Source organism: Ictidomys tridecemlineatus, chromosome 9 (assembly GCF_052094955.1).
Source record: "Ictidomys tridecemlineatus isolate mIctTri1 chromosome 9, mIctTri1.hap1, whole genome shotgun sequence".
Taxonomy (NCBI): Eukaryota; Metazoa; Chordata; class Mammalia; order Rodentia; family Sciuridae; genus Ictidomys; species Ictidomys tridecemlineatus.
Window position 1 is genome coordinate 2307840 of NC_135485.1, and position 23143 is coordinate 2330982.

The 23143-nt window shown below is 57.5% G+C and overlaps 2 protein-coding genes across 8 annotated transcripts in view; both read left to right on the forward strand.

Annotated features, from left to right (window-relative positions):
• Positions 1-4791, forward strand: part of Htt (huntingtin) — a 133959-nt gene extending 129168 nt beyond the window's left edge. Inside the window, exons 66-67 of the mRNA XM_005319002.5 lie at positions 18-178; positions 1015-4791. Of these exons, the coding sequence (XP_005319059.2) occupies positions 18-178; positions 1015-1228 (375 nt within the window). The 3' untranslated portion in view covers positions 1229-4791. The remainder of the gene's footprint in view (positions 1-17; positions 179-1014) is intronic.
• Positions 4792-4894: 103 nt separating this feature from the next.
• On the forward strand, positions 4895-15929 carry Msantd1 (Myb/SANT DNA binding domain containing 1). 7 transcript variants are annotated; one of them, XM_040292778.2, is made up of 4 exons: positions 4895-7129; positions 9705-9969; positions 13394-13669; positions 15399-15929. In XM_040292778.2, exons 1-4 carry the CDS (start codon positions 7114-7116, stop codon positions 15637-15639), a joined length of 798 nt encoding a protein of 265 aa, XP_040148712.1. In that variant the 5' UTR covers positions 4895-7113; the 3' UTR covers positions 15640-15929. The 7 variants fall into 7 exon arrangements, with proteins under 7 accessions (XP_040148712.1, XP_040148716.1, XP_040148711.1 ...); XM_040292782.2 differs by having other exon boundaries at positions 9758-9969; XM_040292777.2 differs by lacking the exon at positions 4895-7129 and adding an exon at positions 7136-8873.
• Positions 15930-23143: the final 7214 nt, after the last annotated feature.

Genomic DNA, 23143 nt, shown 5'->3' on the forward strand with positions numbered 1-23143 from the left:
GTCTCGCTCCTTCCCAGGTATTTCAGACTCTGCACAGTGCTGGGCAGTCATCCATGGTCCGGGACTGGGTCATGCTGTCCCTGTCCAACTTCACGCAGAGGACCCCAGTCGCCATGGCCATGTGGAGCCTCTCCTGCTTCTTTGTCAGTGCGTCCACCAGCCCGTGGGTTTCGGCAATGTATCCTTCCCTGGTCCTCATGGCTGGGTTCCTGCCTGCTGCCGGGCCTTGCCCGTCCCAGGGCACCTGGGTTCAGTTTTGTTGAAAGCTTAGAAACTTCTTCACCTTTGCAGAGCCCCACAGATGTTGAGGAGAATGTAAAACATTGACAGGGACACAGAACAGAAGGCCAGGCATTTTTGAGCCAACCAAGGCTGCCCAGAGGGGCTGGTGTGTGGCAGAAGTATTATGGCCAGTGGAGGGGAAAAAGGGGAGGCAGGGCAGCCTGGGAGTGCTGGGCTTTTCCTGTGCTGCTTCTCATTAGCTCTCATTGTGTGATGGCCCTCCTGGGGAGAGGCATAAGTAAAGATCCAGCCCCCATCCCCTGACCCATCCTGCAGTGCTGGTGGCCAGGAGCTCCTCCTTAGGCAGCCCTCCCCCAGACAGACCACAGGAGCCTCTGACCAGCACAGCCTCACCCGGCGTGCCTGGGAGGGTCGGCCAGGCAGAGGCCCTCCCTGCCCTGAGCGGGGTACACGGAAGCATCAGCCACCAGCCAGCGCTGCCCAGGTGGCCTGGCCAGGTAAGTGCCGTGGCACAGAGCGCCAGGAGCGAGCATATGCCTGCAGGGCTCCCACCTCCTGGGCCAGCTCTGCCCACGCCCCTGCCCTGCTGGGAGAGGGTTATAGGATCTGCTGGTGCTGACATTGCAGTGCAGGATGCTCCTTGGCTACTCTGGCCACCTTTGATCCTTTCTTTCTGGGCGTTGTGGAGGCCTGGTCAGGAAAGAATCTCCCTAGGAGCACAGTGAGGCTGTCCCCAACTTTGCCAGCGTTCTCCCTTGACTCCTCCGCCAGCCTTCCACACGTCGTCAGCAGGATGGGCAAGCTGGAGCAGGTGGACGTGAACCTTTTCTGCCTGGTTGCCACAGACTTCTACAAACATCAGATAGAGGAGGAACTCGACCGGAGGGCTTTCCAGTCTGTGTTTGAGGTGGTCGCGGCACCGGGGAGCCCGTACCACCGACTGCTGACTTGTTTGAGAAATGTCCACAAGGTCACCACCTGCTGAGAACCTGTGGAGGCAGAGGCCACGCAGAGGTGGCCACTGGGGCCAGGGCTTATGGGAGCCTGCACCAAGCGCCCTGTCTCTCAGGGGCTGCCTTGGGCACCGTGGCTCTGGCTTGGGTCTCGCGGGCAGCCAGCCAGCTATGTGTGTGTCTTTGCCCTGTGGCAGAAGCTCTTGGCAGTGTAGGTCCTGGACAGGGAACATGCAGCGTAGTGGGGTTGAGCCTGAGTCCTGTGTCGCTGTCCTCATTGCAGCTGGTGGCAATGCCTGTCGACCAGGTGTTTGTCTTTCTCCTAGCTTTCACCTGTACCTCGTCACCAAGTCACAGCTGCCCTTGTGTCCAGGATGTAAATCCTTGCCCTTGCAAGTTGGCCCTGAGCCCACCCTGTCCCATGGGAGGAAGTGGCCAGCAGCCTGAAGAGCAACGCACAGCCCTATCCAGCAGGGCACCTGCCACCGGAGTCTAGCTGCACAGGCACTGTGTTGTGTGGCAGCTGGGAGCTGGGGGTGCCAGACGCCCAGTGCCCTTCTCCCTTTTCTCTGTTTTCTTCTCAGGACTTAAAATTTAATTATATCAGTAAAGAGATTAATTTTAACGTAACTCTTCCTATGCCCGTGTAAAGCGTGTGACTTGGTGAGGGCTGTGCTGCATGTAACAGCGCCCGTGGAGTGGAATCCTCCAACTGGCAGGTCCCTCCCGTGCCCTTCTCTTCTCATTCCTGACCACTTGGTTGCACGTCTCCCCCCTTTTCACACATTCACATCTGGTTAGAATGATGGAGGTGCTGGTATCCAGGTGTCTGCAGCAGAAGTCCTCCCTGGAGCTGCTCTGAGGCCTGAGGAGAGCTCTCCTCCCACTCATAAGGGACGTGGCTTCCCTGTCACCCTGCCTGGCTCTGAGTGGCCTCCACTGCATCCAGAATTGCCAGCTCTGACAACTGCAGCCCAGTCCCGAGCTGGCCCCGGGCTGTGGCCTACTGGTGCTGGATGTGCCAACCTCTTGCTGCTTCTGCACAGTGGGGCCCAGACGAGGGGCCTGGTCTGGCAGTCTCATGGGTGTCTCTGACTTATACCTTGTCCGCCCCGCCCACCCTTGGTCTAGAGCAAAGCTCAGTGTCTTGGCAGCTGCAAGACACCTCTTCTCCTTTCTTGCATCATGCGTGGGGCCCCTTTTAGCCCAGGAATAGGGCTTGATCTCAGGCAGGATGAGGTAGTACCGAGGGAAGGGTCAGTGACTGGTCAGCTCCACGTCCCCGTCAGCCACCACTTGTGTCGCAGGCCCTGGGTTTCTGAACCAGCTTCCTGTTTCTAGGCCTAAAATAGCCAAACTGTTGAAATGAAATGAAAACCCTGGACAGTGAGATGCCCTTGGCTCACTGGCATGCTTTGAGCACTCTGCTTGCTGCTGGGCCGTGCCCAGGTAGGTGCTTTGCCTCCCAGTTCCCAGGAGGCAAGCCTGGCTAGTCTGGTGTCAGTGGTGCTGGTTGATTGCTCTTGATGATTGGTGTTCCAGGTGTTTACTGTGACAAGTGGGGGTCATTTGGAGGTGTTCTGGAGCTTGCAGAGGAGGAGAAATCTTTCAGTCTGTCAGTTGACTACACATCAGTCTGTGGGTTGCTATCTTGAGGCCCTGAGCCTCCTTCCCTCTCCTGCAAAGGGCAGCTGGGGTGCAGGGTTGCACGGCACACAGTGCATCAGAAGAGTCCATCTGAGCCACTGCCTCAGCCACCATGAGGCCTCCCCACGCTGGGATCACCCATCCTGATGCCAGTGCAGCAGAAAGGGTAGAAATGGATCTGGTTTTAGAGAAGAATCTTAAGGGAAGCTACAGAATCTGTGTGACAAGTAGGAAAGTCACCAGCTCTCCCTTAGCGATTTGGGCCTCACGTTTCTTGTCCCAGCGTCCCTTAGTCCTGCCTTGTAGAGTTGGGAACCACAGAAGCTCTGCCCACCCCCAGGCTGTTCAGCAGCTTGTGCAGAAGCACTGGAGGGAGACTGTTCCTGGCTAGATGTTTACATTTGTGAGAAGTAGCACTGTGAATGTGACATTTGGGGCCACCCCCATGGGATTCTTACTACTGGGTTCTACAAGGTTTAGTTGGCCACCTCCACGTTTACCCTGTGATCTGAAACCCAGCTCTGGTGACGATGCAACCCAAACACCTTCCTGTGTGTGCGTGGAGTCCATGAGAGAAGCTGTCGCACCCATGCAGAGGTACGCAGGTACAGGCACAAGTCCAGACCCATAGTTTTATTTACACACACACTTCGAGACAAATATGCAAGGCCTCCAAGAATGCAGTGTCCATTCTGCCTGGAGGTGGACCTTTCTTAAAGACCTGCCGAGGAGTCGGCGGTGTGGCTCCAGCCCCTCAGAGTGGGCCTCGGGGAGCCCTACTGCAGAAAGCCACCCTCCTTGTCAGCTCTGCAGAAGGCTTGCACTTCATCAAGCTCCTCCTAGTCTATAGCTTTCCAAATGTTGTTGAAAGTGTCATTTTGATTGTTAAGGTTTTGAGGGGAGGGTGGGTTATTGTTTTCCTGCTGGTACTATCAGGAAAGATTTTAATGAAACCAGGGTAGAATTATTTGGCAATGCACTTAAGCATGTTTTTTTCTCCAAAAATGTGCCTCCCTTCCACTGATGGCCCCATACGGAGGTGACTTTCCAACTCCCAAGGGCCCTTTATTGTTCTCTCCTTTTGGCCTGCACTTGCCCTTCAGGAGGAAAGACTGGAGTGGAAACACCTCCAGAAGCGGAATGTAGCCTCAGGGAAGGCTCCTCCCCTGAAGGGCCCCTTGGCCATCCGGGAGCTTCTCCAGGTGATCTGGGGCTGCCCTACCTGGAGCTCGGCTGGTGGGTCTCAGCAATAAGTTAGTTCACGCCAGCTGTAGCCCAGGAGGCCGAGCGCCCCCCACCCCTGGAGAGGAGATCTGGAGTGAGTGAGCTCACGGGTGGGATTGTGGGGGTGGAACTCATTTCCTCTTGTTAGCTGTGAGCATCCTTCCTATCAAATGGCATCCTCGCTTGGGCTTCGTCCCTCCCTCCCTCTGTGCTGGGTGCCTGGGACCATTGCAACCAACCTGGATGAACTCAGATCTGCCCTCTGGGCAAAGAAAAGACCTGGAGTTGCTGAGGCCCGGTGGGCGGTGCAGGCTGGCACAGGTGAGAGAGGACTGTCCCACACTGGGCCTGGAGCTGCCGGGAAGGAAGGACTTGCTCTGAGAGCCATGTGACAACTGAACGCGACGCGGAAGGTTCAGGGTCATCTTCCCCTTGTGCCTGTCGTGCTTTAATGCCGTCCAGCAAGCCCCTTCCCTCTGCCCCAGGCTGGATGGAGGGACCTGCCTGCAATGTTTTGTCTCCCGTCTAGGGCCTCCACCAGGTCTGCCGTTCACATTGTGGGCTCTGCTGGGCCAACAGGGCAGTGATGGGCCAGTCCCGGAGCCCAGCCCAGACCTGACTGTGCACTGCCGAGAGGAAGGACTGATGTGAGATGTATATTTACATTTTTTAAACTGCTGCAAAAATTGTATATCCAATTAAAGGAACAATGAAACCATTCACATTTGCTGTGTGAGGCCTGCTTTGCTCATTGAGAACGTGCTTTCCAGGGTTGAGGAAACTGTCCCTCTCTTCTCCAGGGGTCAGTGCTGACAGCCTCCCAGTAGTCAGCAGACACTGTGGAGCCAGGTCCACATGTGATGGGTGCCTCCAACAGGGAACCCACAGGCCATGGTGCAGCCGGCTCCCTGCCTAGCAGACGTGGACCGCTAAAGCTCTGACAGTGGGTAGGACCGTGAGCTGGTTGGGCAGGAACCTCAGGTGTGTCCCTGTTTCTGCTCCACATTTGGCTTCAGTGCACTAGAGGGTGACAAGATCTGTGTCCTCACACAACCTTGGCTTTGGTGTCCCCTCATGGCCTCACTGACCCTTTTGCCCCCTTGGTCACTGATGTCCTGTCCCAGCTGCACCCTGCTGTCCCCCAGCACAGCTGTTCTCCCCTGGCCTGGCTTGGCCACCATGTCTGCAGTGCCCCTCCCAACCTTTTTAGCTTGTAAGTCCTTCCCATTTGAAATACCTCCTCCCCAGGACGTATCTGCTTAGCTCTACAGGGACTCTTTCCTTCTTGGCTGGAACCTCCTCTGGAGCCTTGGTGGTCAGTGTGGTGGTGATCTTGGGTTGTGGGTTGCCCTGAGCAAGGTGTTTAGTTGCACTAGTGTTCACCAAAGGTCCGTGTGGTTCCAGCTCGCTGTCAGGTGTCGTCCCCCTGTTCCTCTGCAGAGCAGGCCCTGCAGTTGTTTCCAGGAGAGACCACAAGGACCTTTCAGCTCAGGACCGGGCGGCACCTGCTTGTTCTAGGCGGAATCCCCTTTCTCAGCACAGGGTAGTGAGCATCGGCCAGATGGCCTGGTGGATGGCTCCACCCAGTCTGTTTCTTCCCTCAGTTGCACTGAGTGTTAGTTGGAGTCACTTCAACACCCTGAATCTCAGTGACAACTCCAGGGTCCCTGATGGCCTCACCCTTTGAAACTTGCTAAGTTCTGCTCATTTCAGGGAAACCAAGCACCCTATTCCTCACTGAACCACCATTGTTTGGGTGAAAACAGGATGGTCCTTGGCATACCTGGCATGGCTGGTGTTTCCAGACCAGTGGAGCTGAGCAGGAGCCCCCATGTGTGTACCACCTAAGCAGAGGAGAACCTGCCGCCACCCTCTCCCCCTCTCCACAGCGTCCCCTGCGCATCTTCTTGTGGGAGCTCTGAGGGCTTGGAAGTCCTGGGGACCACCCTCTGTGCCTCCAGTGGCACCCATTTCCAGCTGTAGCTGGCTTTGTTCCAGAGAGCTCTCTGAAGTAGTCTCCCAAAGAGGGAGACTTACTAACCCTGCCCAGTGGATGAGCCAAGTGGCCAGGGTAGCTGGGTCCTGCCTTGGAATGGTGTGACAGCCAAACCGGGACAGGGAACCCCGCTTGGGCAGCACAGTGGTGGGGGCCCCGAGGCTGGCCTGTAAGCAGCATGGTCTGTGGTCCAGGGGCCTGTGGACAGAGAGGGCCCAGCTCTTTGAAGTCTGCAAGACCTTCAGCCTCACAGCCTAGCAGAGACAGGACTCTCAGTCCCACCTAGGAGATGGGCATTTGACCCTTGGGTACCTGGTGGAGCTAGGGCAGGGGCCTGTCAAGTGCAGAAGAAGGCTAAAAGTTATGGGTCTGTGTTCCTCGTTGGCATGAGGAAAAGGTGCAATGCCCAGGACATGAGCCAGACCCACAGGCTCTGTGTCGTGCACCCTGGGATCGGCAGCCAGGCCCCAGGAGCTACTGGGGCTCATTAGACCTGAGGGGGATCTGACCCTTCCCACCCGCCACTGTTGGTTCACCTCTTCCCTCCCTTCCTAGAGCTTCTCAAGTGCTCAAGGCCCCGTGGCCTCGGCCCTTCCATCTGCCCCCCAGGGACTACATTCATGTACCCCACCACACCCACACACTCCTGGTGCTTCCTGGCCTTTGCCAAGTTCTGAATCCTTCAACCTCCAGATTCTCCCCATGGGTTATGTACTTCCTGCTCTGGGCTTCACTTGGGAAAAGCCCTGCTGATCCTCTGAGTGGGTCTGGCTTCCCGCAGCCCACCAGGCTAAGCAGCACCTGTACCCTAGATGCTAATGAAATGTGCCTGGGGGCTGGGCCCCGCCACCTCCTGTAGAAGGAAGACCAGAGAGGTGGGCCTTGCCTGTGCACAGGAGGACCAGCGTGGACCCACACCGTGTGCCTCGGCCTCCTAGGGGTGCTCCAGCTGAGGCCTGACTGCACCCTCTCCCCTGCAGGTGCTGCTGGGTGCCCAGCCCTAGGCCCTCTGACTCCTGATCCCACAGTGACTGAGGGTTCCAGCGGGCCATGCAACTCTGCCAAGGTATGGAGCCCCTCCCCTCGGGAGACAGATGGAGCCACTTAGCAGGGACAGCTGGGGCTTGGCCCACCTGACTTGACCAGCCCAGTTCATTCTTGTCCTTGGGATTTCAGGCAAAGTTGCTTCTTCCGGAAGTAGCCCCAGAGAACACCCTATCCAAGGTTTCCAATGCACCGTAGGTCTGAGAAGAGAAGGTGAAGCCCACCCCTTGAAGGTGCCACCTAGAGTATGGTTAGCTATAGGGTAGCTCCTGCTAGGGTGGCTCTGCCACCCTGTGCCCACTGGGACTTGGGCAAGCTGAGGATGTAGCTGCCTCTCTGGAGCAGTCTGGCTGCTGGGCTCTGAGCACAGCAGTGACACCTGTTGGCCAGTAGCTGTCCCTCAATCAGGACAGCACACCAGGTTCTGTGTTCTCCAGAAGCTCTGAGGAGATTCAGAGAAGGGGCGGGGAGATGGCAGCAGGGCCCCTTGTCCTCAGGGGCTTGGAGGGGCTGTACCGGAGGCCTTCTGAGTGACTGAGAGTCATCCAGCCAGGTCCTGTCCTTCCCACTACAGAGATGAGGAGACAGGTTGAGGGACGTTGTCAAGGAAGGTCGTGCGAGTCAGTGGAATGGAGTCAAAGCTGTCGGCCTGGACTGCAGTTCCTGCCCCCACCTCCGCCCTTGGAGAAAGGCTGGGAAAGGCAGTGGAGTGGACCCCCTCAGAAGGGACAGACCCTGAGTCTGCAGGAGCCGCTGCCTGGAGGAGCGGGCCTCTAGGCCCTCTGCCAGTGCTCCTGAGAGCTCTGGGAGCTGGATTCTAGGGGCAGCAGCAAGCCATCAGGCCAGCAGTATGGCTGAACGTGGCAGAGAGTGGGCTTAGAGGTCTCTCATGGGTGCCCCTATGGGAGGAGTGCAGCAGTTGTGAACCTCCCTGGGGAGCACCGCACAGCCAGCGGGTAGAGACAGTGTCCCTGGATCTCCAGATGACACCCAGGGCCCAGAGAGAAAGGGGGTCAGCTGGGCCCCAGAGCTGATGCCTAGACCAGGTAGTGGCTTAGGTCTGTGAAGGGAGTACAGGAGCTCTCGGGCTCCCCGGGCACCCTGCTGCCCTCCCAGGCCCTTCCCTTCTGCCTGCATCCTGTACTGCCTCCATGCTGGGCAGGACAGTGGGGTCAGGCACCCCAGCTGCCCTCCTCCTGGGGTTGCCTGTGTGCAGACAGTGCCTCCTCCAGGCTCAGCCCTCCTGTCTGGTCAGCGTTCTGCAGCGTTCTGCAGCGTTCTGTTTCAGCCTTGGCCTAGGGGCTGGACAAGACCAGCAGGGGTGCACTGGGCCAGTGGACATCGAATCAGGCTGGTACCATGTCCACCATGGGCTGTCCAGCAGAGGGGCCTTGAGCTCCGTGGAGTCAGCCACCGGCACCCTGAGGTGACACATCCCCTCTGCAGACCCCCAGCTCCACCACCCCTGCCTCCTGGCTCCTGAGGCTGAGGGGCCTGCTCACTCCTCCTGGCGTTTCAGTCGCTCAGCCCCACAGGGACAGAAGCCCACTCCCTGGGCTGGCCCTGCCTTCCCACACTGCACCATGTGTCTCCCTGCCCATTGACACGCTCCAGGCTCACCCTGCCTTGCTGCCCTTGCCCCACCCAGCTCTTTCCAGTGATTGTCCTCTGAACGTTGCCAGCTTTTCCAATGGCTCTTCCTCATCTCTCAGTACAGGACTTGCCTTCACTATCCAGTGCTGCCCTCAAACCAGCCTATGCTAAAGGTCAGTCGGTCAGTGTCCGTGTGCCCCTGACCTTCACTAAGGGCAGGGCTTGGCTCTGACCAGCTTGGGTTCCCAGTGCCCACGTGACCTGAGGCCCAGGGTGTTTGGTGGGTGGAGCAAGAGAAGCAAGGAGCAAATGACAGGAGAGGCAGGGTCTCTTGAGAAGTGCTGGTCCTCAAGACCAGGGACCCACCCTCACTTCTACCTGACAGGGCCCTCCTAAGGGTGAGGGTCTCTCAGCCAAGGAACCCCCAGCACCAGCAGCCACTTTGTCAGTCACCACCGGGGATCGCAGGCTCCCTGTTTGCCTATCTCTCCTCTCCTTCCCCCACCGTGCCTCCATTTTGACAGTCTTCCCACGGCCCATCCTGGACTTCCCTGGACTCCTGGCCTCTGTGAGCCAGGTGGGGCTGAGGTGGGGGCTGCTGCCCGGACCTTGCCTTTGGTAGCTTGGCCAGCATGGCTGGAACACCTCTCCGCATGGCCCAAGGGCCAGGCGAGATGCAGGCAGAGCTGGCCGCCTGGCCGCTGGGTTTGGGCCCGGCCGCTGGCTGGCTACAATATTGATGGCCCGTCAGCACGGCCCCGATTCCTGCGCTTTCAGTTAAAAGGTTTCTGTTGTTGTAGCTTATGCAGTTGCTCTGTTGCTATGGAAACGTGACATCAAAATGACGTTTCCCGTTTAAAAGCTTTTAACTAAATTCCTGCCTGTCAGACGTAGGCCCCATTTTGAGCGCGGAGCTGCCTCAAGCGAGTGATTGCGGTGCCTCCCGCCCATGGTGTGTGGGACGGGCCTGGGGCCCCACCTGAGCACCATCCTCCTCCCCGCAGGTGCCTCCAGCATGGCAGCAGCCGAAGTGCCTGGCTACCTTGTGTCTCCCCAGACGGAGAAGCACCGGAGGGCCCGCAACTGGACGGACGCGGAGATGCGCGGCCTCATGCTCGTCTGGGAGGAGTTCTTCGAGGAGCTGAAGCAGACCAAGCGCAACGCCAAGGTGTACGAGAAAATGGCCAGCAAGCTCTTCGAGATGACCGGCGAGCGCAGGCTGGGCGAGGAGATCAAGATCAAGATCACCAACATGACCTTCCAGTACAGGTGGGCTCCTCGGGGCGGGAGGACATGTGGCCTGGCCGGGGGCCCACCTGTCACTTGGGCCCCGTGGGAAGAGATGGCCTTCAGAAACCACCTGTGCAACCTCCCACTGGGAAACGGGAAAACCAAGGCCCAGAAGGACAGAAAGCTGGTCAGGAAATCCTAGGTGGCTGGGCTGGGAGTGCTTTCAGCTTCCTGAGTCTGGGCTTGGTGCCAGGCCGCAGCTCCAGGGACACACGTTGGACCTGCTCACTGCCCCACCATGCCTCAGAGGTGGACACCTAGTGCAGGCATCACCCACCTGACCAACCCCCTCTCACCCTGGCCAGTGTCGACAGGCTTTCAGCCAGGCTTGAACCACCCTTCCCCAGCCCCCAAGCCCAGCAGGGAAACGGAGGCCAGAGTGAGGAGGCTCAGCTCCTGGGCCTGTCCCCTCCTGATGCTCAGGGACTTTCAGCATCAACGAGCCCCTGCTGTGTGTCCAGCACGGAGCTAGCTTCAGGGTGGGAAGAACGGCATTTGGATCTGATGTGGAAAACCCCAGAGTGCCCAGACAGTGCCCAGTTCATGGACAGGGCTTCACTTGTAGAAGAAGTCGAGCCCAGCCCTGACCCCTGAACTCCCTGACTGGGAGTCCCCAGGCCTGGTCTCCATCTCTGCCACTGTCACATCCCAGGCTGACTGTCCCCTGCCGGTAGTTGGAGGGGGCCTTAGAGGGGATTGCAGGTGGGGAACAAAGATGGCTCCTAGGCCTGGGGTGGCTCTGGCATCCAAGAGGGAGCAGTTGTGGCCCCATGCCACAGACCTCACAGTGCATGAGGCCTGGCCCATTTAGAGAGTCATGGGTGGGCATGAGGAGGTTTTGTGTGGGGTAAAAGTCACAGCATGGGGTGAAGGTCAGGGCTTGAGGAGGTGAGAACAAGGGGCACAGGTCACAGCAGGAGCTGTCTCTGCAGGTTGAGCCTGGGGCTGCCCAAGAGCCTGCTGTATCCCAGGTAGGGGCGCTGTCTAGTAGGAGGCTCACAAGGTTCTGGGGATGGCAGGCAGGTGAGCTCCGCTGGCCAGGGTGCTGGAGACAGAGGGCACCCTGCGGGTTGGCCTGTGAGCACCTTAGCCACACTGCATGCGAGAGAGGAGTCCCACCTCCCGCTTGCAGGTGGGGAGATGCCTCCACCAAGACTGGAGGAGAGCCCCATCCCTGTCCCATGGCCCCTGGCTGCCCTGGGAGCTGTGGAAGAGCCATTAGGGTCATGGATCAAAGGCCACGAGGCTCTGTTTCCAGCTGTGCTTTCATGGCCCCAAAAGGAGACCGTCTGGAGCCTGTCCCTGTCCCAGGACTGTTTCTGACCTGGTCCCCTACCAGGCCTGGGAGCCAAAACCACAGTCCTGCAGCTGCTTGGGGTCTTTGACATCAGAGTCACCTAGCACAGGTGATGTCAAACCTGAGCCCTGGGCCCAGGATGTGAGGAAGTCTGGTGACTGCTGGGACAGGCATGGGACGGCAACTCGAAGTCTGGCCTGCCTGGCCTTCCTGGTCCCCACAGCGCCCGTTCACATGCCTGGTGAGACAGGGACTCTGAAGGTGGTGGGCGGCCATGCTGGCTATCTCCCTAGACTCCCTCTGACTCAGTTCTTCAGGAGCAATATCCCTGGCCTCCCCCAGTCAGTGTCTGGCTGGGCTCTTCATTGTTTATCCTGAAAGCCTCCCTCAGAGTCCCTGTGCAGGGCTATGGGTACTCGGACTTCGTAGTTTAAGAAGCACATGCACACCTCTCCCTTGGCTGCTCCTGAGGAAACTGAGGCCCGGAGCAGGAGAGGGTCTTGACAATAGTCCTTAATTGGCCAAAGCTTTGGCTGGGTGACTGGATCTCATCTACCCACTCCCAGCCTCCCCACAACAGAGACTTTTTTTTTAATAAGAGCTCTTTACGTATTAAGTTGTCAGGCTAAGGAAGTTGGAGAAGGTGGCTGAGTTTTGTGGAGCATGATTTGTCGGAATACCATTTGGGACCTCCCATGCTGAGGGCAGGCTTTTCCCCATTTCTCTGGGGAGTAGAATGGAGTCTCTGGAGGAGACTGGGCAGAGGCCTGTGTGGGCACCAGATGTAAGCCTTGCCTTCCCCATGCCCCCAGGGTAGATTGGGGGCAGGAATACAGGCCAGCCTGGCCTTCCTGTGATCTATCCCTGGCTTTCCACAGAGACTATTCCACTTGGTGGAGGGAGCCTGGGCCTTGGGGAGCCTCCTGCTACAGCTCTGTGCCCATTTGTTGGGTGTGACTCATTCGGCCAGATCATCATCTCCAGTGCCTAGCGTCAGCAGAGGCCACACCCTGGCGGACAGCCTCGTGTGGGAAACGGAGGCATGCCCCTTTGCAGGTGTGGGCCCTGGCTTCAGGGAAGGCACTTGTGACACCAGGCTCGAGGGTCAGATGAGGTTAGCAAACACGTGGGGAACCCTGGGCCTTAGGAGGTGCTGGACCCGGTGGGCAGAGATTCCCCCACCCACTCCACCCTGTGGCAACTTCCTTGGCCTGGCCAGAGCTGCCCAGCTGCCCTGAGGCCCCATCTCCCAGCCCTCACCTCCCAGCAGAAGGCTGCCATCCAGGGGCTTTCAGGGCCTCTCAGGTGATCAGAGCCTCACTGTGAAGACCCTCAGCCCAGGGGCCCTGCCCCACTGCCTCAGGTCAGACTGCAGATTCCAGAGCTGGACCCAGGCTGCTGTTCAGGCAGCAGCCTGGGCTTAGGGTGCAGCATGACCTCCTGCTAGGTTCAGCAAGAGTGGTGCGAGAGTCCTGTATGCCAGGCACCAGGCATGGCTTTCTTAAATCCTCCCTTCAGCCTTGAGGGGCTTACTCCTTTATCCCCATTTTACTGATGCAAAACTGGAGGCTCAGAGAGGTTAATGAACCTGTCTAAGTTCACATAGCAGTGGTGGAGACAGGATATGGACTCAAAGCTGTGGATGCCTGTGCACCCATGGTCCTCTCTCCCTGAGGTCAGAAAACTGTGGCGCTATGAAACCTTATGACTGTATTTGAACTATACAGCTTATTACGATATTTTATTATTTTTGACTAAAGCATATAAGAAGTACTGTGGGTTCATTGCCATTATAAACTACAGAAAAGCAAAGAGAAACAGGACCTAGCCCAAGTTCCCAGCCTCTGTGGACGCCCAGAGGAAGGATGTGTGCTTCCCTCTTCACATCTAAAGCAGGTCCCAAAGCCCGCTTCTTCCTAGTCCAGTATCACCTGCATCCTGGGGCCTGGCTGATTTTGCTGGGGAGGACCGCACTGGTCAAGAGTGGCTCCTGCCTGACCCAGCATGGCTCTCCCTGGGGTCCTGGAGCCCTGTGCCCCCGCCAGGGACCAGACGGGCTGGCTGGGACCAGCTGCTTCTCACCTTGGCTCTTGTCTCTCGTTGCAGGAAATTAAAATGCATGACAGATAGCGAGTCCGTCCCGCCGGACTGGCCTTATTACCTAGCCATTGATAGGATTCTGGCCAAAGTCCCTGAGTCCTGTGAGGGCAAACTACCAGACGGCCAGCAGCCGGGGCCCTCCACGTCCCAGACCGAGGCGTCTCTGTCGCCGTCCGCTAAGTCCACCCCTCTGTACTTACCGTATACCCAGTGCTCCTACGAAGGCCGCTTCGAGGACGATGGCTCCGACAGCTCCTCCAGCTTACTGTCCCTTAAGTTCAGGTAGTGTGTTCCCTCTTCCTTCTCTGACCAGGTGCCTCGCCGCCCCGCCTCTGCCCACCCCCAGGCAGCACCAGGAGGCCAGATGGGCAGAGCAAGGGGCTGGGAGTGGCGAGGGCGCCTGCTCTCCTGGTGTGGTATCCTCAGCCAAAGTCACAGTGTGTGCCTACCTCCAGGCCAGGCCAGGCCAGGCCAGCCCTGGCCAGCAGGGCTTAGTGTCGGCAGGCAGGCGGTTCCGCGCCCGGCTCCGTTCCTGGAGCTGATGCAAGTTCCTTGACCTCTCTGGCCTCAGCCTCCCCCTGTAAAATGGGGATCAGTCCGTGTTTTCCTCAGAGGGCTGCCAGGAGCATGGGAGAGGACAAGCTGGCCCCACTGTGCTCGCCCTGCCCACCCTGGTCCCCACCCTTGCCCCTGCAGGCACCTGAGAAGGTAGGGCTGAGCCTCCAGGGTGGTGGGTGGGCCCTGCCCCCTCCACTCCAGCACTTAACACAGGAAGGCTTCGGCCACCAGACCATGCCCGCAGGGTGCTCACAGACACTGGCAGCCAGGCTGTGTCCAGGAGAGGTGCCCTGTGGAGGACAGGCCAGGGAGCCCAGAGCAGCCACTTATGAGAAGGGGACATTTAGGACGGGCTTCCAAGGTATAGTAGAAGCTGATCGGTTGATGAGAGTAGGAAGATGTGGCCTTGAGTCAGTCTCTCCCCGTACCCTGCTCATCAAGTCTGTCTGATGGCAGATAGGGCAAGGAAGTCATCTCTGAGGAGGGTCCCTTCGGCCAGCATCCCCAGTGCTGGGCGCTCTACTCAGTTCACCCAGTGCCCTCCCTGGAGGGAACTTCTCATTGAAGATCCCAGACAAAAACGCCTTTCTGCAGCCAGACCCAATTAGCACAAGGCCTGAGATTTATGGCCAATTGTTCCCATGGATTATTGAGCCTAGTTCCCAGACTCGGCTGCCTGGGGCACCATGCCGGGTGGGATGGGGCCCCACTCTCCCATCCCCAAGGCTGGCTGGTCACCCGCTCTGCTTAGAACACAGCATACAGGCTGGGGACATGTAGGCACCAGGGCAGGGCCTTGGGGTCTGTGGCGCTTGGCAGTCCTTGCTCTCCAGCGAGGCTGTTAACCAGCAATGCCCGCCACCCTGACAACAGAGCACCATGGGACAGCCACAGGCTAGACTGCCTGGGGCTGCCTCTACCCTCTGCAGCTGTCTGTCCTCCTGTCTCCCTCAGCACGCTGGTCCCCTCTCCATGCTGCTGGGAGTGGGAGGGGTCTCCAGCCTCAGGCCCTTCCTTCTAGGACCCGTTTCCCACCTGTGCACGGCCAGCTGGGCCTGATAGTGTCCAGCTTCCCTATAGGAGCACAGAGGCCACATACTTCTCAGCACCCCCTCACACCCAGCCTCCATCTCACCCTGGGGCTAGGCCTCCTGCCTGCCCAGCTCAGAGGGCTTGGTGCTCTCATGGCCGTGTGCCCTTCACAGCCCAGAACACTCACCTTCCCCAGACCTCAGCTGTGGACCATCATGGATTGCCTGCTGGTTTCCATGCCCCGGTGCCTCTGACCCCATTACCAACCCACTGTCGTGGTGGGTGGGCTCCAGCCCCTCCTCACATGTGTGGGCTTGGGGGCCTGAGCAGGGGCTCTGCTCCTAGGGCCTGGGAGACCCTACTTGTCCTTCAGGGTGGGCGGGGGTCTCTGGCCAGCCTCCCACAGCGGCACTCCTTGCAGGTCAGAGGAACGGCCAGTGAAGAAGCGCAAGGTGCAGAGCTGCCACCTGCAGAAGAAGAAGCTGCGGCTGCTGGAGGCCATGTTGGAGGAGCAACGCAGGCTGAGCCGCGCCATGGAGGAGACCTGCCGCGAGGTGCGGCGCGTGCTGGACCAGCAGAACATCCTGCAGGTGCAGAGCCTGCAGCTGCAGGAGCGCATGATGAGCCTGCTGGAGAAGATCATCGCCAAGTCCAGCGGCTAGGCCGCTTGCAACCGCCAGGCCGCAGCCGGGCAGCAGGGTCCTGCGGAGGGGACAGGCTTCCACTCGGCCTCCAGGGGCTGCCCCTGGTAGGGATGTCCCTGATGAGGACCCCATGGGCCCTGGGTGACCATTTGGCCCCTATCTATCTCCAGCATTAATGTCCTTCCTTGGACAAGACCAGGGACTCTCAGGTCACTCCTAGTAAGAGTGTCTAGAACCCACCCTCCACGGTAGTCTTATCAATGATACCTGAAATGGCTTTTGATATTAAATGTGTACTTTTCACTATTGCCTGGAAGCAGGGCTCACTTTCTCTGGCTTGGAAGGCCCACACCAGGTTGATCTGTCCTGCAAAGGAAAGCAAGTGGAGATAGGTCAGGGTGGGCTGGTGCCCATGCGTGCTCTCCTGGACCTGCTGCATCTGCCCTGAGGTATCTCTGACCCCAAGGCAGATGCACAGGGCTGCGCTGCCTTCGGTGGCAGATGTCACGGCCACCTCCTTAGCAACAACACCAGTACGAGGAACAGGCTGCTTGCAGGCCTGCCTTACTGTTCTGGACCCTGGAGGTCGCCTGGTAAGATACTCCCACTGCAGTCAACAGAGGAGCAGCTGCAGACTGGCCAGTGCTGCAGGGGAGGTCGGCCAGGTGAGGAGCCAGGACCTGGTACTGGAGGACAGTCTGCGCAGCAAAGAGCCAGTGCAAGAACCCAGAGATGGAGAGTGGCCAGAGCAAGCCCCGGGCAGACAGAGACAGGCCACCTGCAGCTGGGCCACTTGGTTGTGTGCCTGCCGGGGCACTGCTGGTGTTTTTCAAGTGCATTCTGAGTTGTCAGCTGCTACAGCTGTGGATCTGACCTCAGCAGTGCGGGGGTGTGTGGGGGGTGGGGGGGTGGCTTGGGGCCAAGGCAGCCCCAGTGGCCAGCTTGCTGCACTGCCTCTGGCCTTGCACCAGTTGAGCAGTTCTTTCTAGAAACCCTTGGCTGAATTAACCTGTGTCATTTACTAGGATTTGGCTTTGGTCATCATAGCTGCATGGGAGTCTGGGACCAGGCCTGTTTGATTTATCCCCTAGAACTAGGCAGATTGCTTCCTGGTCCTTCCCAGACGGGACAGGGTTCTGTGTGGTGGGTCAGCAGGCAAGTGACAGGATTTGCCTTGTGGTTTGGAAAAGTGCTCTTTGGCTGGGTGCAGTAACACATGCCAGTGATCCCAGCAAATTGGGAATCTGAGGCAGCAGTATCACAAGTTTGAGGACAATCTCAGCAATTGGTGAGAACTTGTCTCAAAATAAAAAGGGCTCAGATGTAGCTCAGAGTTAGAGTGCCCCTGGGTTCAACTTTCAGTACCAAGAAAAAGGCCTTTCTCATTGCTGGTAAGCAGATTGCTGGGGATAAGAGTGGAGGCGGGCTCTGCCAGGCTCTGCCACTGTCATTCTGGTGTGAGACCACCCGCTTTCCTGACCCTCCCTGAACCTGGAAGTCAGCCAGGCAAGGGAGTGTGGGACCAGCCGGTGGTCAGGCAGTACAGAGGTCAGCCCAGGCCAACTGGGGGAGGTGGCATGGGCACTGAGAAGATGAGCAGTTTCCTGGGCCCCTTTGCTGTGGACTCAGGGAGCACCCCACCAGCCCTGTCCTGGGGCAGTACAGCACTTGCTGATGATCTGTAGTGTAAATATCCCCATCAGAGTCATTTTCCAGCTGCGGATGTGGTACCGCTGCCTCTCTAGCCAGGGAGTGGTGTATGCAGTTGACTCATGCAGCATAAGCAGCTCCAACTATTTCCTGGGAAACAGAGAGGGGGCTCTAGAGGACAGGAGATTGGAGATGTCTGTTGGAGACCTGAAATTGGGAGCCTGCCCTGGCTCATTGGTAGCTCAGGTCCACCTGCAAGACACAACTCTTAAGAATTCATGAAATAGACATGCTCAGTGCTTATGTAGCCCTCAGTGGTGGGGACTTACCTATGGACACCCAGTGACCTGCCCATGTATACCTGCTTGCCCTCCAGCTGCTGACCACTGACGCAGGTCAGCAGCTCCCATGGACTGGCCATGGTTCCTGATTCTCGCTAGAGGAAGAGCAGCTTCAAGCCTTCAAGGGGGAACAGAGCCAGGGAGGGTGCTGAGACTACACCCTGATCTCCTGTGGCCCTACAGGGTGGCCAAGCTCCTGCAAGAGGTGGCTGATCAAGCTTCTCTGTTATACTTGAGACTCCTCCACGTGGCCACCACACACTGCTGCTTCAGTCCCTGCAGGGCTGGTTCCAGTACTAGATTGACATCCTTGAGCTTATGTTCAGAAGGAGTCTCTGCATCCTTCTTCTGCTGCCTGAGCAGAGTCTGGGGCTCCTGCTCAGTTGCACCAGGTGCTGCCCCCTTCCCAAGCTGGAGCAGAGTCCTTGAAGTCCTTGTAGGACTTGACTGTCCTGCACCCAGAGCTGCGCCTTCCACAGTGTGCCTGTGACACTTCTCAGTCTTCTCTGGTTGTTGGTCCACTGAGGAGAAGTCTGTCAGCGAATGTTGCAATGTTTAATAAGATCCAGCATCCCAGCGTGTCGGCACTGAAACTCAAATCAGGAACTCGGCAGACATCCTCACTCCCACCTTTGTTATTTATGTTGCTGTGACATTTACAGCAAATGCATGAAGATAAGTAAACAAAATAAGCAGAATGAGAGATGGAATGAAGTGAAAATTACCTTTATTTTCATACGATATTTTTGTAGACCCAGAAAACTAAAAATACAAAAGATCAAAAGCTCTTTAAACCAGCTGAAGCCTATTGAAAAGGAGAAGATATGTTCCATTCGGAGTTGTGACTCAAAGCAGGAGAAACCTGGGAGTGAGCCTGACCAGCAGCACACAGGACCATGTGGCTACCCAGGGCCCAGCTCTGCACTCGGCATCATGTCACTGATGCAATTCCAGCTGCATGCTCAACCACACTGTTGTTGTGAAATGGATGAAATTATGTTTAAATTCATATGAAAAAAGAAAGGGGCCCGAGGTTAGAGAACAAGTTCTGTGTGAGAACAAGCTCTGTGTGAAGACATGCTTGGCCTCCTGAGGAGTACAGACCTGGAAACTGAGACCCGAGGAGCCACGGCCTGCTCAGAGCTTGGCTGGGCCTGGGCATGTGGAGGACTGGGAGGAAAAAGAAGTGGGAGCCCGTGGCAGTCTCCGCCCAGCTGCTTCACTCCTGAATCCGCTGCCTGACTCCAACCTCTACCCCTTGCAACTTGAAAAATGATCAGAGACACCAAAGGACTTTGCCTGGGGGTTCCAACTACCAAGGTGGATGCCTGTTAGTAGACTTTATTAGAAATTAGACTAGATATTTGAAAGACATTTATTCATTTCAAGATAACAATGAACCATGATGTTACACTGGTAACAATTCTGGGAAAAATATATTTTCCCAAACAAGAAGGTTTTGGTGAGAGGAGAGAGTGGCACTGCTCTTCAGGGAAGCCACCTGGGCCACCTGCACCACCTGCTGTGGGCACTGTTGGGCTGCGTCTGGAGTGACTCAGAAACCAGTGTCCAGGGAAAGAACCGGAGAAGACAGAACTGGGCGCAGAGGCTGTGAGGCGGAACTCGGGAGTGTGGTTCTTCACGTGCAGCTGAGGCCTCTGCAGCCACCGCCACCACCTCCCTTCTGCATCCTTATGATCTGCCTGCCACCTGCCCTTCAGTGACTGCCACTGTGGCTTTGTGACTCACTGTGACGGGCATCTTCCTGACACCAATACAATTCACCCAGCAGCATCAATCACGTTTGCTGATGTCACCATGGGTCCCCACAGAGAAGCCTGCAAGCAGGGAAGTTCCAAGCTCCTGGTGGGGACAAGTTTTTCAGATTTCTGATTTTTGCATGAAAGTTTAGATTTCATCACTGGTAAATGCTGCCAGTTGACTCCCTTGGGGGACAGGCCCATTTTCAAGACGGTATCTGCCAGATGCCCATGGCAGAACACCCAGTCTGCCACTTGCATCTGTGGGATCCCATTGTGTCTGTGGGACCTGCTCCTGGCAGGCAGCCCCCACTGCTACGCACACTCACCTCCACCCACTCTCACTGGCGCTTCACGACACTTTCTGCTTGGTCACATGGAACCTCAAAGGCCAAGGCCTAGTGCTGCCTTCTCCAAGACATTCTTAAGAGAAACTGGCATGTGCTGCTGCAGGGCGGGGGGACAAGGACAGCCCCCGGAGTCTGGTGCTGCAAGGCTTCCCAGACCTCTTGGCCATCAGAAGCCACTCAGTGAAGATCAAGAGACCAGCTCAGGTTTTTACGAAGATGGCTGTGGATTTGGTGACCTTCTGGGCAGGAGTCCATGTTGTGGCCTGTTCAAACCAAATGCCACACGCTGCCTCCTTGGCAGAAGGAGCCCACAGGGACCCCCTCTGCAGTGTGTCCACATGTTTTCCTCCCAGGGGGCTGTGGAGTAGCCCCCGGATGGCTCTTTCTCCTCCACCCCACCATTTTGATGGCTCCCCTGCCATGTCCTAGGCACTGGGGACAGGGTCATAAAGTCCTCTCCTTAGAGTTTATAGTCAGTGGGGCTCAACAGGCAGTGACTACAGTAAGTAAATCAGTTAGCAGTTTAGCAGGTCAGTGCTCTAGAGCCACAGGAAGCGGCAGGGTGGGAGCCCTGTGTGTCCTGGAGTGCAGTGGGAGGTGGCCACTGTCACATGGCTTCTTAGCAGATTGGGGATGGGGGAGGAGCCACCTGATCTCAGCACTGAGAGCTTCAAGGTGGAGGGGGGCTCTTCCTCTCTGCCAGGAAACAGGTGGGGTGGGCCTTGACATGAAGCCCCTGCTCTCCATCAGGATCACAGGCCCCCATGGCCAATAGCCAGGTGACAGCTGAGGCCCCAGGTGGGGGGCTTCCAGGGGAGGCATCTGGTGTCACGAGAAGGGTCTCCCTGGCACAGGCCTTCACTGGCCAGGATGGAGGAACACCCACATTCCCACACCCCATGGGCTCTGCTAGCGGTGATGGCTGGACACAGAATGCAGCAGTGTCTCCTGACTGGTCCGTGGGGTTCTAGCCCAGGCCTACCCGGAGGGATCTGGTGGACGTTGGCTGCGCATCCAGAGCATGAGGACCTCCCACAGGAAAGGCCAGTGGGAGGCCTGCCCCCCAGATGAAGCCAAGTTGTGCCACAGCTGGGCATGGAGCCTTGTGCACCTCGGGCACTGCTGGGTGGAGGTGTTGCAGGGGACAGGGCCCCATTGGCAAGGAGGCTGGCTTCCTGGAGCAGCCCCTGCTCCAGCACCTGGGCCCTGCCTGGGCCCACCCTGCCCTCCTGTGTGTCTTGCCAGGCACTCATTCAGCTTCCTTCTCTGAGGCCCATCGCACCCTGGCTCTGCACAGTGGAGAGCCTCCAGGGACTGGTCATGTCATCTCCCACCAGAACTCTGTTTTCCCCTGTGCAGGTCAGACCTGGGGAAGCTACACACACGGAGGGGAGGAAATGTGGAGCCAGTGACCTTGGGGCATTAGGATTGTGTCTGTGGCCTAGGTCACATCAGGATTTGCTCTCTACACTCTCCAAACAAAGGGCAGCCCTAGAGACCTTGTTTGAGTGCCTCCTCTGACCCTTTTTCCAAGTGACCCTCAGGCCTCAGCTAAGGAACCCAGGGCAAAAAAAGACCACAGTGGCTCTGGGCTGCCCTTGGTCTGGGGAGCTGGGTGCTCACAGTGCCTGCTAGAGGGGTCATTCCTGGGGTCCCTGATGGCCTTAACCAGGGACCACAGAGATCCCTGCAGCTGTGAACCAAGCCACACCATCTTTGGCCATCCCTGTTCTCTGGAAAACAGATTTTGGCCCTGTGTACTTCTGAGCCTGGGCTTCCATCCTCTGAGCACCGTGGCTCCCACCTTCCTGTGCCCCTTCCTGCCGAAGCCTACTCAGTGAGCCCTGGGCCACATCCACGAGCAGGACTGGCAGGCCATCTCGCCAAGCGACCTCCTAATGGCCACGGTCTGCCTTGCGCCTGGGTTGCCGGGTGCTTAGCGAGGTGCCACCCATGGGCGAGCCTGGACACCCTCCTCCTGCACCTCGAGTGGCAGCCACATCAGCAAGCAGCGGTGCAGTGGCTGTCGCAGGGTGGACTTGTGCGCCTTTCAGAACCCATATTGCTGTCAACTGGAGGGAATCTCGAAGCTCAGGAAAGGGAAAGTCCCATCTGGGAGATCGGCTGGCGGGGAGCGGCCAATGGACTTCTCACGCCCCTGGCCTCGCGGTGCCGTCGGGGTGGCTCTCCTTCCTGAGCTCCTTCTAGAAAGCCTGCACTGGGCGGCACGGAGGCCTGTGCACCACCTGTGCCATGGTGGCCGTCCGCCTCCCCCCGCCCAGTGTAGCCCGCAGCATCGCACGGCCAAGTCTTGAGATGTGGGATGACCCACCTTTCCACAGCGCTTTTGATTTTAAGACTTGTTTTGGGGTCCTAAGACCTCAGCATCTTCCCATTTTTTTTTTTATTTTGGTAAAACACATACAATAAAAATTTACTGTTCAAATCACTAAGCGAAGCATCACGGCTCTGGGCGCCGCCCCCAGCACCATCATCCTCCCACGCAGAAGCACTGACCACTGGACAGTGTGGGATTTACCTTCCACGCACAGCCTCAGCTTCCTGCACTCCCCTTTGGGGGCTGGACGCCCATCCCGTCCCCGCGAGCTCTCGGCTGCTTCCAGCTCCGGCTCTGGTTAGGTGACCATGCTGCCTGCACATGGTGTGCAAATACCTTTTGAGTCCCTGCTCGCAGTTTTTTGGGTACATCCACGGGTGGAGTTCCTAGATCATATGGGAATCTAGGTTTAATTTCTTGAGGAATCTATAGCAAATATTTTTATGCCATAAATTCAGCATAGAGAATTGCTGTATCAAGGAAGATACATTCAGATTTTAACAGATGTCAAAATGCCTTCCCGAGGTACTCTTCATTGTTCATTTTTCAAGATATTCTTTAAAATAACTTGGATCTTAAGGCCAGGGCCAGTGGCACACACTTGTCATCCCAGCGACTTGGGAGGCCAAGGCAGAAGGAGGGCAAGTTCCAGGCCAACTCTGGAGTAAGTCAGCACTTAGCCAAACTCTCTACCAAAATAGGAAGGACTGGGTGCAGCTCAGTGGTACAGCACCCCTGGCTTCATCCTCACTAAAAAAGAAAGTCGAAATAACAAACTCTCTCACATGGTTCAAAAAGACAAAAGTGCCCCCAATCACATTATGAGCCAATTCAAGCCTCGCACCAATATCTCCAACAGAAGGATAAATGTGGAGATTCTAAGTGAGACAGCTGGCATGTGTCCAATGCCATGACCAAGTGGGCATCTCCAGGGAAGGGAGGCCCATGAGGGCCCCACCCTGCCCCTGTGCAGGGTAAAAAGGGCATGTGGAGCCCTAAGTCAGTGGGCAAGTGAGACCCCAAGAGGGGCAAGGAAAGGAGTTGGCGTCTGCGGAGGAAGGTAGAAGAGGAGCAGCCCAGGGC